Raw genomic sequence first — 18,194 nt, 5'->3', positions numbered from 1 at the left:
GGATTCCAAGAACACACTGTCGTGTCTGCCTTTGCATACGAGTTCAGAAGATCAAACTCAAGTCCTCCTGCTTGTGAGGCAATCTTTTTACCAACTCAGTCATTGCCCCAGACACTACTATATAAATTTTAAATTAAGGACAAGAGACAGGGAGCTGTGCTTTGTTTACATAAGATGAAGTATACTTGGATCTTCATCAAATGCAACATGACATTTGGACCAGTGTCACCATCACAGGGCTAGACAAGCTTAAGTGGCATGGTTGGAAACAGGAGAGCCAAGGCATTTTGAGCTACAGTGTGCCATGTTTGGTAAGAGCATAGCTGAATATAGTTGAAGTGAAGAAGGACGGGGCCAAGGTGATATATGACTGTGAGGATGAGTTTCATGTATCAACTTGGCAAGAATACAGCACCCAGTTATCCAGTGAATCACTGATCTCAGTGCTGTTGTAAAGGTGTTTTGTAGGTGAGATTAAAATCCACGAGCAGCTGACTTTATTTAAGTGAGGCTATGCAGAAAATCAAGGTGGGCTGTCTGCAATCATCAGAAAATCCTGAAGCAGAGCTGAGTCTTCCTTGAAAGAAATATTGCCTCAGAGCTGAGAGACGGCTCAGCCAATAAAATGTTTGCCTAGAAGCATGAAGTTTTATCTCCAGAACACACCCAAAAAGCTGGATGTGATGGCACGTATTTGTAATCCTAGTGCTGGAGAGCCAGAGACAGGGGCTCCTTGGTCAGCCAACATAGCCTTATCAGTGAGTCTTGTCTTAAAAAAAGTAATTACAGACAGTTCCTGAGAAACAACACACAAAGTTATCCTTTGGCCTATCCAACACACCACACACACACACACACACACACACATCCAACACACCACACACACACACACACACACACACACACACACACACACACACAGATTTAAACACACACATAAACACACATGCATGTACACATATATATGTGCACATATGTGTACACAGGTACACATGTACACACATATGCAGGCATCATGCACACTGACACATGTGCACTCACACACACTCTCACATAAATCACAAACACACATGCACATGTACTCATATGCACATACACACAGAGACACCTGAATGTGAACAGACATATACATGAAGGCACAGGCATACACATGTACACACACTACACAGGAATACCCACATGCACCTACACACATGTACACACAGGAACACACACTCACATACATATGCACATACACCTAATTCACTCTTGCATGCATCCAATCACGCAAACTTACATGGACACACACACACACACACACACACACACACACACACACACCACTCACAATCACACTGAACTGGTAGAAAATAGCTCAGGCTCCTATCCTCAACACCCAGCCTCCTTTCCTAACTACATGCCCTTTAGATTTCAGACTTGCCTAATAAGGTCCTGCAACCACATAAACAAGTTCATTTTAAATACGCCTTTCTGTTAGCTGTTCTTCTGCCTGCTATCTGACTGGTATCAATGGTGTCTATCAATTTTCATAATCGCCATTAATAACTCCAGATGATTCAGGCCATTCCTCTGCTTTCCTACCCACTCCATCCAAGTTCACATCCTCTGAATTCCTGACCCTTCCTCATCTTCTGTGACTGTACAGACCATGCCTGTGCTGGAGAGTGTAGCTCAACTTCAAAATTCATGTGCACTTCCTTCCTGTCTACTTCTTCCTCCTTGTTGAATGTAGGCCATATTGTTTTGGGTTCTTTTGAGACAGAGTTTCTCTGTGTAGTTTTGATGCCTATCCTGGATCTTGCTCTGTAGGCCAGGCTGGCCTCAAATTCACAGAGATCTGGCTGACTCTGCCTCCCGAGTGCTGGGATTAAAGGCATGCATCACTGCTGCCCGACATAGGCCATATGTTTAACTGAGGTTGATTTGTTCATGTATAACCTTACATTCTCTTCCATGTGTATTATAGCTCTCTGCTCCACAGTCTTTCTATTTTGAAGCCTTTGACTTCAGAAATCAAATCTTGAATTGCTTGAATGTCATACACAATGCTTAGTCTAATGTGGGGCCCAGCATAGACACTTACCTTTACATGACTAATATAAATGTGTGTTGCACAGGTGAGTGAATTTAAAAGAGAAAAGATTTATGAGAAATGTGCTGAGTGGAAATAAATGGCAGTGGAATTCTAATGTGACTGTAGACAAGGGAAAGTGTTGGGTCAACTATGATGACTGATTTGGAAGTCAGCTAGAGTGATTATCACATTATGATTAAAAAAGCAGACTCTATGCTGATTACTAAAAACAACAGAAATTCCTCATTCTGACAAATATTTCTTAAGTACTTTCTAAGTCCAACGAGTTCGAGAACTGTCCATTCCACCAGCACAAACCTTCTACGAGAGACAGAGGTGTGAGGGTTGTGGGAAACAGTGAGAACTGGAGAGATGGTACAGGGACTAAGAGTGTGTCTTTTTCCTATGGAGGACCAGAATTCAGTTCCCATCACTCATGTTGGTTTGCTCACAACTGCCTCTAACTCCAACTCCCAGAAATCCAACACATCCTCTAGTCTCTGCAGGTACCTTTATTACATGTATAGACGCATTCACAGACAGATGATTGAAAAATAAAATAAATCTCCAACTAGTGTTTAAAAATGATAATCTTCTCCTTTTGATGACTCATGGCAACTCTGTGAGGAGAGTTTCAATGGTGGGTTCTCTGTAATAGAATTGTTGGAGACCCAACTGTAACTAGAGAAAGCAAGAGCTAGACAGATTTCATATCCCAAGAGCAACAACTCCTCCACATCTCAGAGGAGAAACGTAGAAGTTGCAGCTGGTACACGGCAGGCACTTTTGAGAATACAGCTTCAGGAAAGATACAAGGGAACACAAACCCAGATGTCCCTTCAGACACAGAAGTCAGAATTGTATTCTAATCCACAGCAGAGCAGAATGGAGGAAAGCAGGGGCCGAGGAGAGGAATTGTGTAATCTCTGGGGTGGAGATATGGCTCAGCGGTATAGCACTTACTTAGCATGTACCAGGTCCAACTTCAAACCCCAGGGTCACAGAAAAGAAACCAAAACTAAATGAAGATGCTGGAACAATAGCTCAGCCTTTAAGAGCACTTGTGGCTCTTACAGAAGACCCAAGTTTGGTTCCCACTATGAACTCTAGGCAACTCGCAACCACCTATAACTCCAGTTCCATGGATCCTAATGCCCTCTCTTGGTTTCTGTTGGCACCTGAAGTCACATGCACATATCCACATACAGACACATACAAATAACATGCAAATTAACCTAAAAACAAACCTAAAAATAAATAATAAACAAACTTCCAAACATAAAAATAAAAATTGCTCATCTGCTTCATAGACACTATGTCCACCAGCTTATGTGTGTGATCTACTGTCTTCTTACAAAATATTACAGCTGTTGTTGCTACCATAACATTTAGAGAAGAGAGATAGCCCAGGCTCAATGTAGAATAATATCCTGTCATTCAGTTAGGTTGTTACTGAAGTCTAGAACTGTCTACCTTGGTTTTCAAGCACACTTCATTTTTCATGCTACATTTTAAATAAAAAACTAAAAGGAAAGAGGTCTATTTCCTGTGTGTGTGTGTGTGTGTGTGTGTGTGTGTGCGCACACACGTGTGCGGGCCTGTGGGTATACATATTTGCACATATGTGTGCAGAGGCCAGAGGAGGACATTGTTTGTCTCCCTGTCACTCCACATCTCAGTCTCATTTTCTTCAAAGTCTTTCTGACCTGGGAGCTTGCAGTTTTCTGTCTGGGCTAGCTGGTGAGCAAGACTCAGCAAGGATCCTTTGTCTCTGGAACTCCTCCTCCTCCCTCGGCCAGCACTGGGGTTACAGGTACATGTGGCAGCATGGGCTTTTCATTTGAGAGTTGCAGATCCTCATAGTGGTGTGGAAAGCACTCTTCCCCTTGGAGCCATTTCCCCAGCCAACTTGTTCTACATCTTTTGAGCATCCCTTAATGATATCATTAAGCAGAAAGTACCTATGAAGTGGACACTGGGGACTACGGACCCTTCCTCTGATAGCTCCTGAGCTTAGCCGTCCCTCATCTGCATACATTACACAGCTATGTCTCCACTGGTGTCCCATTTAAACAACAGGCAGCAATGAATTCAACTGTTAGCAGAGAGAAAACACTCGTTTCCTCTTCCAGCCATGGTGACAGTGGCATCAGGGAGGCAGGAGCAAGGGGATGATTGCCAGGGTCTCCATCATTGCATTAGCTGCCAGCAGGAAATCTTAGCTGCTGCAAATTGACTTTGACAAGCACTCAGCTGACAGACTAATACACTCAGTTTCATCTTCTTCTATGACAGTGGATGGTTTTACTTCTCTTTTATGTTCTGTACATATATTTACTTATCCACATGTTCTGTTTATCCTAGCATCTTAAAATTGGACACTCCTACAACTATATCAACTGAGAATGGTTTACAGGCCCCTTTGAGAATTCATGGCACTTAATGTGGAGAGATTTAAGAGATACACACTGAATGGAAAGCTATAGACTCGGTCCTTTCAACCAAGTAAAATTGGGAAATTTCTCTACATGGTGGTTAAAGGAAGCCAGGCACATGCTCTGGGTCACATGATACTGTCTTTATCTACATCAGGGTAGAGCTTGTAGGAGGAAGTATCAATAAGATAAACCTTGCACCTCTATTCTCCCAATGTTCTTTTTTTTGCACAAATTTCTAAACCTGCTGCTGGTTTTAGAAAACACACACAGTGCAAGCCAACACTCGTGACCTCAAAGAGCAAGAGAAAGACAATTTAATTATGGTAACCACATGAGCATATACGGTGAGGGGAGTGTTGAATAAAACAGAGAAAGAAAAAGTAAGACCAAGAAAGAAGTGGCCAAGTGGGAAAAACACCAAGAGACAGGAAGGGGGAGAAGGCCTTGATATCATTGAATAAAGACCAGTGGATTAGAGCTGCTCTGAGAAGGATTCAGAGGCCAGAGCCTGAAGGCCTCACTCACAGAGCCCAATAGCAGAGATATATGTATAAAGATAATAAGGACGGAGTGGGGAGCTGGTTCATTTAGTGAAGTGCATGCTCTATGAGCGTGGTGGCCTGAGTTTGATTCCCAGAGCCCCCACAAAAGGAGTTGTGCTGGTAAAGGCCATTATAACCCTAGCACTAGGGAGGCAGAGACATGTGGACTTCTTCCGGTCCCTGGCCAGCCAGACCAGTCTGTTGACCATTTCATGTCACAAAGAAGGTAGATGGCTCCTAAGGAATGGGACCCGAAGTCCCCAGCCTCCAATTAGAAAGAGAGAGAGAGAGAGAGAGAGAGAGAGAGAGAGAGAGAGAGAGAGAGAGAGCACAGATACCCCAGAACCCTTGGGCACCTACATACACGTATGCACTTACATATGTTCTCACCTACATACATGTATGCACATACATATGTTCTCACCTACATACATGTATGCACATACATACACACATAAAATTTTCAGTTAATGAAAACTCTCTGAACAATTTAAAACAAGACAGTGATATAATCAAAACAACTTTAAGGAAATCACAGAAATTTAACTTAAAATTTACCTCGGGGGCTAGAATACAGCAAAATAATTGCTGTGCAAGCACAAGGACCTTGGTTGAGATTCCCAGAACCAACTAAACCTGGGCATAGCTATCCTCAGTTATGTGTGCCTATAACCCAAGCCATGAGGATGTGGAGACAGACAGACCCTATGGACTTATGGACCATCTAGTCTATACAGAAGAGCTAACTCTAGGGCCAATGAGAGACTCTGTCTCAAAAAAGAAGGTGGAAAGGGGCCCCTGAAGACACTCAAACTCAACCACTCAATCTCTCAAACTACAGTCTCACACAGACACACACAGACACACACAGACACACACACACACACACACACACACACACACACATACACACAGAGAGAGAAAGAGAGAGAGAGAGAGAGAGAGAGAGAGAGAGAGAGAGAGAGAGAGAGAGAGAGAGTGCACAGATACCCCAGAACCCTTGGGCACAAACACACCCACACATGCCTAGGTGTGCATTGACACACAGACACACAAACACACACTGTTAATTTACCATAAACAATGGACCTTACCTAGAGTATGATGCAGCCACCCTCTTCTTGGAAGGGACTACATTGTTCAGGCTTTTGTCCTACTTTGTTTTGTAATTGAATGCCCTTGGCTTTCCAGTCTGAACTATTCTCATCCTTTGCCTTTGTATGAAAAAGAACACTCGTTCTCAAGGCTGCAGTGTGGACAAAATGATGTAAATGCAGCAGGAACCACAGGAAAGGCTATGATCTGACTTGTCAGAGAGATTTCACGCCCACTGACTCATGAATTTATCTCAATAGCAATAAGGGCGGATTCTATTACTTCTCCCTTGAACAAGGCACCAGCAAGGCTCCAATTAGTAGAATAACTTGACACAGGTCACAGAGATGATGTGTTAGAGAACTTCAACATGTGGAGAAATACTTTCTGCATCTTTTCTCTGAACTACAATCAAGATAACTTAACATCATTCAAAGTGAACAAGCTGGCATTTATTTACTTGATTGACAATTTAATCAAAGAAGTCAGTCAGTTTAAAATGAAACTGATAAAATATTGATCAGTAACAACACATCTTTTTACTGCTTAGTACTCTTTGGTTTTCCCTTCTCTGGTTGAAAATCCTCATGATTCATATCTGTGGACTGTTTCCACAGACATCTGTAACTCTTAGAACAACAAGCCTTTTACCAAGCGGTGGTGGTGCACACCTTTAATCCCAGCACTTGGGAGGCAGAGGCAGGAGGATCTCTGGGAGTTCCAGGCCAGCCTGGTCTACAGAGCGAGATCCAGGACAGGCACCAAAACTATAGAGAAACCCTGACTCAAAATACAAAAAAAAAAAAAAAAAAAAAAAAGGAAAAAGAAAGAAAGAAAAAAAGAAAGAAAGAAAGAAAGAAAGAAAGAAAGAAAGAAAGAAAGAAAAAGAAAAGCAAGCATTTTGTTTTGGTCTGTTTTTTTTTTAGGGATACCAGAGAGAATACTGCCAGAGAATCCCCAGTGTTTTCTGAACCATAGACAAGGGATGGGCTATGAGAGTTATGTAGTTATTACTCTGGGCAAGGACATCAGAAAATGGTTTATATAAGAATTGGAAAGTGGGGGCTGGGGAAATGGCTCACTGAGTAAACGTGCTTCTTGTGAAACATAAGGACTTGCATTTAAATCTCCAGCACCCAAGTAAAAAGTCAGGCATGGCACACATGTACCTATACCTTCATCATTGGAGCAGAGACAAGAGGATCTCTGAAGCATACTGATTGCCAGCTTAGATCCAGGTCCAGTGAGAGACCTTGTCTCAAAGGAATAACGTGGAAAGTGATGGAGCAAAACATCAGAAATCCTTCTCTGGAGTGTGCACCCACACACATATGTACAGATGTCAGACATTCACACACAGAGAGAGTAAAAAAGAAAGAGAAGTGGACAGCATGAATGTGACATAGAACAGTGAGTCATTATGTCATGTTTCCAGAGAGAGTTAAGAGTCTTTCTTAGTAAAACCAATTCATAGACTAATGTGTATTCATGAGGAATCATAGGGCACAAGAAGTCAGCGAGTTCCCTGAGATCATATGTGCCAGCGATGATCTGAGATGTGCCTGGGATTCTCCCATTGATGACCACACTATGCCAAACCCTCATCTGCACTGGGAAATTTATGAAAGCTGCTCCAATAGCCAGAGGGTGTGGTCGTCTGGGAATGTGTCAATAATTAATGCTCTAATACTCATAGAATGTAGTCATCTGGGAATATGTCAATCATTAGTTGTATAATCCATGGAAAATATTCATGAAGTTGGATGAACTTGAGTCTATAATACATAATCAAAGGAATTTAACATGGAAATATCAGATACTAGATATTGTGTTTCTTGTTTCTGTGCATTTCTATTCCAAAGAGTCTGTGTAGAGGATTTGTTAGAGGGAAGGAATGGAAACTGGGTGAAGTTAAGAGATTATTGAATGAAAAATGCCACCTCTAACCTTCATCTGTCTGAGTCCAAAGGGATGATAAACCTCACATATTATATTCAATATGAATATATGTTCCAGATCACTTCTTTTTATGTCTTTAAAGGAGAATGTATATATAAGAGTATACCAATGGTGTGTGTGTCTTTACGCTTGTGTGTCTGTGTGTCCGTATGTAATATGTGTGTGGACGTCATGGCACACATGAGGAGGTTATACAACAACCTCCGTTTTCATCCTTCACCTTCCATCGTGTCTGAGACAGCATATCTTTGTTGTTTTTCTGCTGTGTACAGTAGGTGAGCTGGCCTGTGAGCTTCCAGAAGGTTCCTGCCTCTGCCTCTTATCTTTCATCTGGTTTTATGTGAGTCTGGGGATTCAAACCTATGGAACTTTTCCACCAGCCTAGATTAGTTCTCAGTTATGGGTCACCCTGGAAATTTGTCTTTCTCTGACAAGTAATCTTCTATTGATTGAAATATATGAGAAGAACAAATATTCACAGTTCTTGCTCAGTGTTCACAGTAAACATCAACATACTCCAAATGATGTGACATCAACAACTGACTTGCTTTCAGTTAATTTTCATCTCTAAATTTGGGGTGCTTTCTTGCTTCTATGAGCCAACATTTATGATTACATTTTTCAGATGCTAATTCAATGCAGTCATTTGAAGCTAACTTTCTTGTATCTTCAACAAAATAGAACACAAGATAAGGAAGGAGGAGGAAAATGTTCAGAGAAAGAGGAAGGAAAGACCAAAAGGAACAAATCAACATGCAGGAGATGATGTGGGAAACTCTAAAAAGAGTGTGGTGTCTTCAAAAGGGAGAAAGTCCATCCCAGGTGAATACCCTGCCTTGCTGCTTCCAGTCTTTAATAAGAAACACGGCATGGATGTTGTTGGTAAATCTTGATGTGATCCGTGTAATAATTAGCATCATTCTTCCTTCTTTGTAGAAATGTTTTAATGAGAAAAATTCTTTTAATTCACTTGGCACAGAGTTTAAATTCTGCTTCCTCTAGTTTTGTAGCTTTAAATATTTCCCCATGTAAACAACATTTATGTTTATTAATTGTCTACCATGGTAGAAAAATGCATATGAGGAGCCAAGGAAGCCAGAGCTCCAAACAGGTCTGACCAGGCCATGTACAGTTTTCATGTACAAATAAGTAGTGTTTCTGGACAAGATATTGGAATGTGTGAAGTTGCAGGCTGGGGAGAGGCTCCACAGTTTAACCTGCTCAGACGTTAAGTTGCAGGATTTTAGGAGTCTCAGGATATGAGTTGTCCCCTTAACTGGAATTTTGCTCTCTGAGATTTCTGTTGCTTGTGTCTAACAACAGTCTGAAACAGTTACATGAAAAATTTAAGAAATAACCAATTCTTATGTTTTAAGTAAGTTTATTACAGTGCATTGTCATAATTATTTTACCTTCCCCCCTAATTGTCATAGTCCCTTCCTGAGCCTATTTTGTAAATTTAACTTTACAGGTATCATTTCCTCCTAGCAGGAATGACGATATTTTACAGGGATCTTCGTGCCCCTCCTTTTCCTATCTGACTAACAGAGAGAACGTTCCCCAAGAAACTGAGATTTCTATAGGAATTTCATGCTGCAAGATGGAAAGGGCTGAAGGCTTGCACAAGTTCGTGTCTCCAGGACAGAGAAGTCACATTGTTCTGACAATTCATCAAACCTCCCTGCAGGAGAGACTGAGCTAGGGGTAAGGGTGAGGGCCACACCTTGACCAGGATGGCTTAGCTGTGCATACTTCCCGTTCTCTACTCAAACCTGCACCTCATGTCAGGATCCTGAGAAAGGGTTTCAGGGGGCACTGAGCCTCCTTGTTTGTAGCACAAATCTTAAAGAGTCTTATTAATAAAATCAAACCTGAGACCAGTTATTGGGGTGAATGCTGGTGGATCAGAGAGAACAAGCCACAGCTACCTCACCTCACCAGTTCCTCAACTTATCCTTTTTCCTCAGACTGGAAGCTTCTGAGTTCTCATCCAGAATAAATCTCAGCTGCACTGTGCTGCTCAAAAGCCTAAAAGCTTAACCAGCCGAATGCTGCTAGTTTCTGGTCTTCATGCCTTATATACCTTCCTGCTTTCTGCCATCACTGCCTGGGATTAAAGGCGTGTGTCACCATGCCTGGCTGTTTCCAATGTGGCCTTGAACTCACAGAGATCCAGAGGGATTTTTGCCTCTGAAATGCTAGAATTAAAGGTGTGTATTACCACTGCCTATCCTCTATGTTTTATATTGTGGCTGTCCTGTTCTCTGACCCCAGATAAGTTTATTAGCGTGCATAATATTTCGGGAAACACAATACCATCACACTTTTTCATATTCTCAACATGACCACATCGAGTAAGTCTCCCTTCTCTGCTTCAATTATTTGTCTCCCGAACTGGCCTGTTGAAAATGGGTGGCCAACTCGGGCTCATCAGGGGGCTCACAGGCCTCAGACTTTAACACTAACAGCTCTGGTAACAGGTACACATGTATGGAGAAAAGCCCCTTATATACATGGTTTGGATCTGCCTGTGGTTACAGGGATCTAGTAGAGGTCTTAGAATTTATCTTATGAATATGGGGGAAATACTATGCTCAAAAACCAAAACCAAAACCCAGGTGACATTAAAGTGTACTCAGTAAATGTCTACTCCTTTCCCAAGGAGAGTCAACCACACACCCTGTGTCTCAGTCTTAACTCAGTTCTTCCCAGCGCTGCGCTCCCCCTTGTCAATGACTTCACATGACCTTGATACCCAAGCCCAGACCTTGGACCCGGTTCTCTAAGAGCTCTTCCTATCCAGCTGAACACATTCTGGCCTCTCTTTGTGGAGCAATGAGCTCCTTGCAGGCAGGTGTTCCTGTGCACTCCCCCACCAGCAGCCTTGCAAAGCACTTGTTAACATTTTATTGGCCTTTCCTCATGAATGAGAATGAAAGGAACTACGTTTTGTTGTTCCTAGGGGCAGAGACTGAAGTCAACGTTTGCCTCACTTCTCCTGTCAGGGGAAGACTTTGAATGATTTGCATTCGGATGATAACAGGAATGGCTGCACTCGTCTGTTTTCTTAGACCAGCCAATGCCAGTCATCCTCACACCAGCTGTGTCACCCTAGCTGCAGGACCAAACTCGCTTCCCCTCTACATTTTTCTTCGGCTCACTGGGATCTTCTCTAAACCTTTTCAACATCCACCCAGTCATCCACAAACTGATATCTGTTATGGTAAGAGGTATGACTTACAACCTCTGTGAACAGGACCTCCAAATTTCTTCTGGGGACAATATCTTGCATCTCTTCCTTAACTTACTTTTAATATTTTATCACCACTGCTCTGCTGTGTGTCACATGTATCTCTTCTTTTAAAAAATCTTCATCTGGCAGAGAGGGGGGAGAGCGGCACCATCGACGTTCAGATGCTCACATGCTCACTTGTGGAGGTAGGTAACACTTTGGGGAATCAGTTCTCACCCGTGACCTTGATGAGGCTGAGATGTTTCTGCCTTTGCACAGCCTCTTGCAGGCTGCATATCCCCAGCTCAGAAGCTGGAAGATTCTTCTGTCTTCTGCTAATTTTGCTACAGGAGTGCTAGCATGTTAACTATCTCCCTCCACATTCAGAATTTCTCATGGCCTGTCAGACTTGGATGTGGGTGAGCAGCCTTGTGTGGCTAGCATTTTATCTGTGAAGCTATGTCTCTGGTCTGCATGGATCTCTTCTATCCCTGGGAATGTTTCTCTTGCCAAGGCTGAGGTAGTGGTTCAATTGATAATGTGCTTGCCTTGCCCTTGCTTAGAACTCATATTTGAAAGAGCTGGCTATGATGGTGTACACTTGTAACTCCAACCCTGGGGAGGCTGAAACAGATAGAGCCCTGAGGTAACTGGCCAGCCACTTCAGCATACTTTAGTTCCAGTCCAGGACGAGACCAGCCTTACAAAACTAGGTGGACCACATCTGAGGGTGACACAGGAAGTTGACTTCTTCCCTCCAAATGCATGTACATACATCCACTCCCCCCAAAAAAAAACATATATAAAAAAGTATTTAACTCTCAGAATCTATCCTTTGACCTCCAACACTCTATTGATTTAACCTACTTGAGGGGTGTCAGCAGCCATAAACTTTTTAATTACAAACTTCCCTTTGGATCTCCCTGAAGTTTTTCAGCTACAGTGGTTACTTCTCTTGGCAAAGACTGTGCCAGAATGAACCAGTAATGGCATCTCCTGAGCTTCATCCCTTTTCTACATATGTCCTATTCACTCAAGCAGTTAACATGGCTTTGCACTTGTTAGGCATTCCATTCATTCCGCCAGAAGCTCCTATTACTAGTCATATATCACAGATACGGAAGATAAAGCATGTTAAATTCACACAGCTTCATCTATGTTATGTATCAAAGCTGGGAGACCCAAATTTGATACAAGGCTCCCACATCAAGCCAAACCTGAAGATTCAGTCACTACCTTCTTCATCTAAGAACCCTCCTAAGTTGAGGAAATGGAAAGCAACCCTCCCGTGTGTTACCTGAAATTTGTGTGAAGGTGAGTGAGGTCCAGTGCTAGATGCACCTTTCCCATGGGATCTTTTCTTCCTAGCATGCTCTGACTCCCACCATTTGCTGCTTGTGCAAAAAAAAAAAAAAAAAAAAAAGACAAGTTTGACTATACCATCAGAGCTGTATTTTCCAAAGAGATTGATTATAAAACAAGCAACAACATCAAAAATACCAGCAAGTCTGTTCCCAGCATTAAAGTGAAAACAACCTATGATTGCACTGGAGTTGCCCTGCCCAGTAGGGTGTTCCTAATCAGTTTAGCCCCTGCTCATTCTGCTCACACTTCCAGCAGTTACGTATTGACCACTTCCTATCGGATTCCTCCTAGGCTAGATGCCTGAGAGCCTTGCTGTATGAAGACCAAACTCCAAGCTATTCAACGTTTGCATGATTGTTCTTTCTTGTATATTATTAAAAGACTGCCCTTAAGAATATACTTCCTAAGGGCTCAGAAGACAAAGTACGAAAGGCAAGAACTATTTTTGCCTGGAAATAAATTTAAGTACACCATGTTCTTTGTCCATCTACTTTATTCCTCTGAGATAAAATCCTGTCTACACAGCTACAGCTCTGTACTCAAGCCTAGTTCCTTTCTTGTCTGATTTGTCTCTGCCTTCATCTGCTGTCCCCTCTAAGTTCTATCTTAATTCTCTCATCTAAGTTCTGTCTCATCTAGGTTCTTCTCATCTCCTTCTTACCCATCTAGTACTTTCCCATCTGGCTCTTCCTCATCTTCCATCCTGACCTCCAGTTCTATAGTCAAAAATCCTCTCCAGTCAAAGTCCTCAATATCCTCTCTTCGTTCTCCTTACACCTCAGTTCCATGTATCTGAGATGTTCGGTTATAAACCCAACCCATAGTGATCCTCTGGCAGAGCAAAGTCACCAGGCTTGAATTCTTACGGGGTCATAAAGGCAGGTAAGAATTTTTCTCAGGCAGTGGCCTCAGGCTTTCTTTTACAACCCAAATGAGTGCTTTAGGTGCTCAATCTACATTCCTAGAAGTGGTTAGGTAAGACATTAGGAGTCTCTTGGTAAGGCTGTAAAAAAATAGGGTCTCACCCTAAATTGCGCAAGAAATAAAGCTATCCTCTTGACTAGGAGACAGGTGTTGTTTCATTTGTCCTTGGATGCTTGATAGGTATTTTAGATCAATACACTGTTAGGAGTTCTTGGAAGCACACATAGTATTACAAGAAAATCACTGTAGAAACTAGCATATATATATATATATATATATATATATATATATATATATATATATATATATATAAAAGCTAAAATATCACCAAGACTTCTTAAGCCATGGCTTGACCTTTGGAGAAGTCCTTGACTTTTCCAAGTAGTAGCTTTTGTGATAGTAGCTGAATTCCATTACATTTTCCTGCGGCTTGCAGCAGTTACTCTGCCAGAAGTTTGTTCTTTGAAAATACTTTTATTACATGTATTTATTTATTTACTTATCGTGTGTGTGTGTGTGTGTGTGTGTGTGTGTGTGTGTGTGTGTAATTAAGAGAGTCAGAGGTCAGAAAACAACTTACAGAAATCAGTTATCTCCTTTCCCCATGTGGGTGGGTCTTGGGGGTCAAATTCAGGTCATCATGCTTGACCAAGCAAGATCCTTTACTAGTATGTAAAGTCATCCTGCTGACTCCCTCTTTTTAATCAGCTCCTTTTCATCCTTCTTGAAGCCTCTAATGTTCTGAAATGCCCTCCCTTTCCCAGGAACAGCACTCCCAGCCTAGTAAAAGAGCATTATAGTGTGTGCAGTATCACAAGCTCACTCATGTTTTTCAAGCATTTGTCAAGGATCAGATATCTACTATATGTTGTGGAATAGATCAGTGCTGGAGGGAGATGGGTTGTTTCACTAGAAAAGAGCTTTCTCTACAGGCATGAGGACCTGAATTCAATCTCCAGCACTCTGTAAAAAATAGGTGTGGGGTGTGGGCAGCTAACACCAGGGCTGGGAAGGAAGAAGACAGGAGGATCCCTGAAGCTCACTGGCTTCCTAGTCTAGGAGGAATCAGTGACCCTGAGGTTCAGTGAGAGACTCTGTCTCAAAATATGATTGGGGTAGACTCTGGACATCACAGTGTTAAGCTGTCTACATGTGCCCGCGCATGTGCGTGCATGCACACACACACACACACACACACACACACACACACATACACACACACACACACACACACACACACACACACACACACTTCTTCCTTCTCTTCTGCTTCTTTGTTCTTGCCTTTTCTCCACTTCATCTTGTTCCCTCCTCCTTCCTTCTCCCCCTTCTTGCTCCTCTTCTTCCTTTCTTCTTTTCTCTTCCTCTCGTTCCCCTTCTTTCTCTCTCTGTTCCCCCTTCTGCTCATTTTGTTCCTTCATTCGCTTCTTCTTTTTTCTCATCCTCTTAAAGTTGTGAACCATCTGTTATTGGCATTGAGAGTAAAGAATGCCAATCTTGATAAGAACTCATATAATAAAGTCAATATATGAATTAAACCTGAGATTAAAGATATGAAAGATACTTTGAAATAGATCTTTTTATTTTCAGAATTTCCTCACCATGTACAATCATCCGAATGTAACTAAGAGGACTGTTTATCTACAGAGGAACTAGCAAATCCTCCCTGCTCTGTGATGACCGTTAAGTCTGAGAGCCAGACAGCTGGATGTGCTCCCAGTCAATATCTGACTATTGACTGCCCAAAGCGAGCAGCATTCCATCAGACTTGAGAGAAGAAAGCTGACATGCTTTTGTAAAGCTGAAAACTGACCTGAAAGGCTTTATTAGGATGTCAGCAATCTACACTGTGAAAAGATTAGATGAGCCTGAGACACATTAGAGAGACCCTGAATGTGCACCCGTGAATGTCACCAGACAGAAGTTAAAGAGATCAAGGACGGCCACTCAATAGGAGGCAGACAGAGGCTGCTATGCAACTGCCCTGTCACTTAGCAAGCCAGCTCAGTATGTAGCAATCATTAAACACATGACTACTGAAACCAGAAGTGCTTGAAGGAGCATGCGCTGAGTGATAAAGGACAACTTTATGGGACACGCATTCTACTGTCACACCCGTTATCGGAAAAAAAAAATTGTCTGAGACTCCCCAAGAGTGCAAATGATAATCTCCATTTCAATATCCAAATGCTTGGCAGAAAAACATGGTAAATAGTTTGATCTGTTAAGTAATTCTGGCATAGAGGGAAAAATAAAGTCACAGAAAAGAACTGTGAAGTATACATTATGCTAAGACTTTTGGAAAGTTGGAAGTATGAAGTCAAATCTTTCACAATGCCCTTTAACCCAGCACCATTTCTGAGGAGTAATTATGTAAATAATAATCTTCTGGGGTTGGGAAGAAAGCTCAGTTAGAAGTGTTTGCTGTGCGCAAGCATGAGAGCCTGATCTGGTCCTGAGAACTCATGCTAAAGCTAAGTAAAAGTGCTGTGTGACTGCAATCCCAGAGTTAGGTGGCAGACAAGCAGATCCTGAGGACTTGCTAACCAGCCATTGCAGCCAAAACAGTGAGCTCCAGGTTGTATGAGAGCCCCATCTCAGAAAAAAAAAAAAAAAACTAAGGAGAGAAGAAATTGACAGCTTCTGGCCTCCACATACACCAGTATAAGCGAGCACCTATGCACACATATGCACATACATACATACACACCCACACAACACCACAAAAAGAAACCACAGCTTGTGGACCATGCTATGCATCTTTGGTTCCAAACCTAACGGCTCTCATCACCCCTCCCGTCATTTGACTCCATTTTCCCCAGAATGCTTCACTGCTACTTTCATGTCACCTGTATGTATGACTTGATGCATCTAATACAACCTAGAACCTGCAAGTGAGACAAAATGTCTTGAAAACTGAATGCTAGACAAACCAGGTAATTCAGCTACATCACTCATAGGTATTTACCCAAAGAACCCCAGGTCAGTTTTCCAGAAACATGTGCACATCAGTATTGTTTGTAGCACTTTCTGCAGTAGCAAAAATCATAGAACCATCCTAGGTGTCTGCCAACAGATGAACTGATAATGAAAATGTAGTTGATACACATGGTAAAATTCTTTTCTGTCCTGAACAAGGATGACATTACGCCAACTGCAGGAAAATGGATATAGCCCCTTTTCACATATCTGAGCCCAGCCCCCTTCTCCTGCTTCATCACTCTTTATCACCAGGGTCCTCCATCAGCCCCTGGGATTCTGCAGAGATTCTCCACAGGACACCATTACACCTGCGGATCCAACTTGCTTCGTTACTCTAAGAATCCTTTTCTTTTCTGTTTTCCTTCTGTAACTGGGACAAGATCAGCACAGGCCTTCAGACTGAAGTTTTCCAAATATCCAGGATTGACAGGTAGTCATCAAGACTTATCACCAATACTCTGGTACTATAGTGTCACCTCCTGTGGTCTGAATGCATTTTGCCTCCTATTGGGGGTGATGCTAGGGTAGTATGTGGCCAATGGAATGTGAGAAGTAACCCTAAACCACTTTTTCAATGGAAGCCTTTGAATCACAACACAGTTTTGTTTCCTCACTGTGGGATTCCTTCCCTTAGCCATGGCAACATTCAGATGAGGTGACTTCTACCATACCACCCATAAGGAGGACAATGAGGAAGAAAGCAGGCTGATGTCTGAGGGACTTGTGGTCTGCCCATGTTGTAGTTTGAATGTGAAGTGTCTCCCAGTTGTTCCCTGACTTTCGGGGCTGTTTGGGAAGATTGCAGAACCTTCAGGAGGTAGAACCCCACTGGAGGAAATGGGTCTCTAGGGGTGATACTTGAAGCTGTATAGCTTTACCTCACTTCCTGTTCACTCTCTGCTTCCTGAGTGTGGATACAAAGTGACCTTTCAGGATTTCTGTTCTTTCCATCATGCTTTCCCCAGGTGCTGCCATGTCTTCCTCCTTCATGATGGACTGTTTCCTTCTGGATCTATAAACCCAAATGAGCCCTTTCTCCCTCAAGTTGCTTTGGTCAGAGTGTTTTTATCAGAGCAACGAGAAAATAACTAAGACCTACATCTTGCCACTTGTTATTTGCCCTAGTGATATATATTAGTAACTTGTTGCAGCAGTTCAACGTAAGCCATCAAGACAAGGCCATTTGTTCCACAGCTCCTTATGTACTTATATCACCATTCTCTCTTCTACTTTAGCGTATATCCAAGTTCACTGTTTGTCCTAATCGCATAAACTCCACAAAGATATGTCTTATGTTCTTGCATTTTCCTGGCCTGCTTTAGTATTTGGATATAACATCCTATTGGAAAGTTCATGCTAGAGGAATCAACAGTGTCCTCGCTGTGTTGAATGGCCGGGGTCCCCACACTGCGTTCCTTGAGTTATGTCCTCACACTGTGGGTGTACGGTGTGTACTCACAGTCATGGCAGGTGGCGCCTGTGTAACCAGTTTCACTACAGTTGCAGTCGAAGGTAGTCCAGGATTGGGCGCAGTGTCCTCCATGTTCACAGTAGTTTGGCAAACACCTAATGGGAGATAATGC

General features: G+C 42.4%; 1 protein-coding gene across 3 annotated transcripts in view; it reads right to left on the bottom strand.

Annotated features, from left to right (window-relative positions):
• The window catches only part of LOC131925151 (contactin-associated protein like 5-1-like), an 898,625-nt gene that overhangs the window by 332,629 nt on the left and 547,802 nt on the right, over nucleotides 1–18,194 (bottom strand). For all 3 annotated transcript variants that reach the window (XM_059280428.1, XM_059280429.1, XM_059280430.1), the window contains exon 11: nucleotides 18,071–18,177. In XM_059280428.1, coding sequence (XP_059136411.1) covers nucleotides 18,071–18,177 — 107 coding nt within the window. The remainder of the gene's footprint in view (nucleotides 1–18,070; nucleotides 18,178–18,194) is intronic.

The sequence above is a fragment of the Peromyscus eremicus genome, chromosome 15, assembly GCF_949786415.1.
Source record: "Peromyscus eremicus chromosome 15, PerEre_H2_v1, whole genome shotgun sequence".
In the NCBI taxonomy this organism is placed as follows: Eukaryota; Metazoa; Chordata; class Mammalia; order Rodentia; family Cricetidae; genus Peromyscus; species Peromyscus eremicus.
The sequence above is the reverse complement of the archived record's forward strand: the minus strand, read 5'-3'. Positions and strand labels throughout refer to the sequence as shown.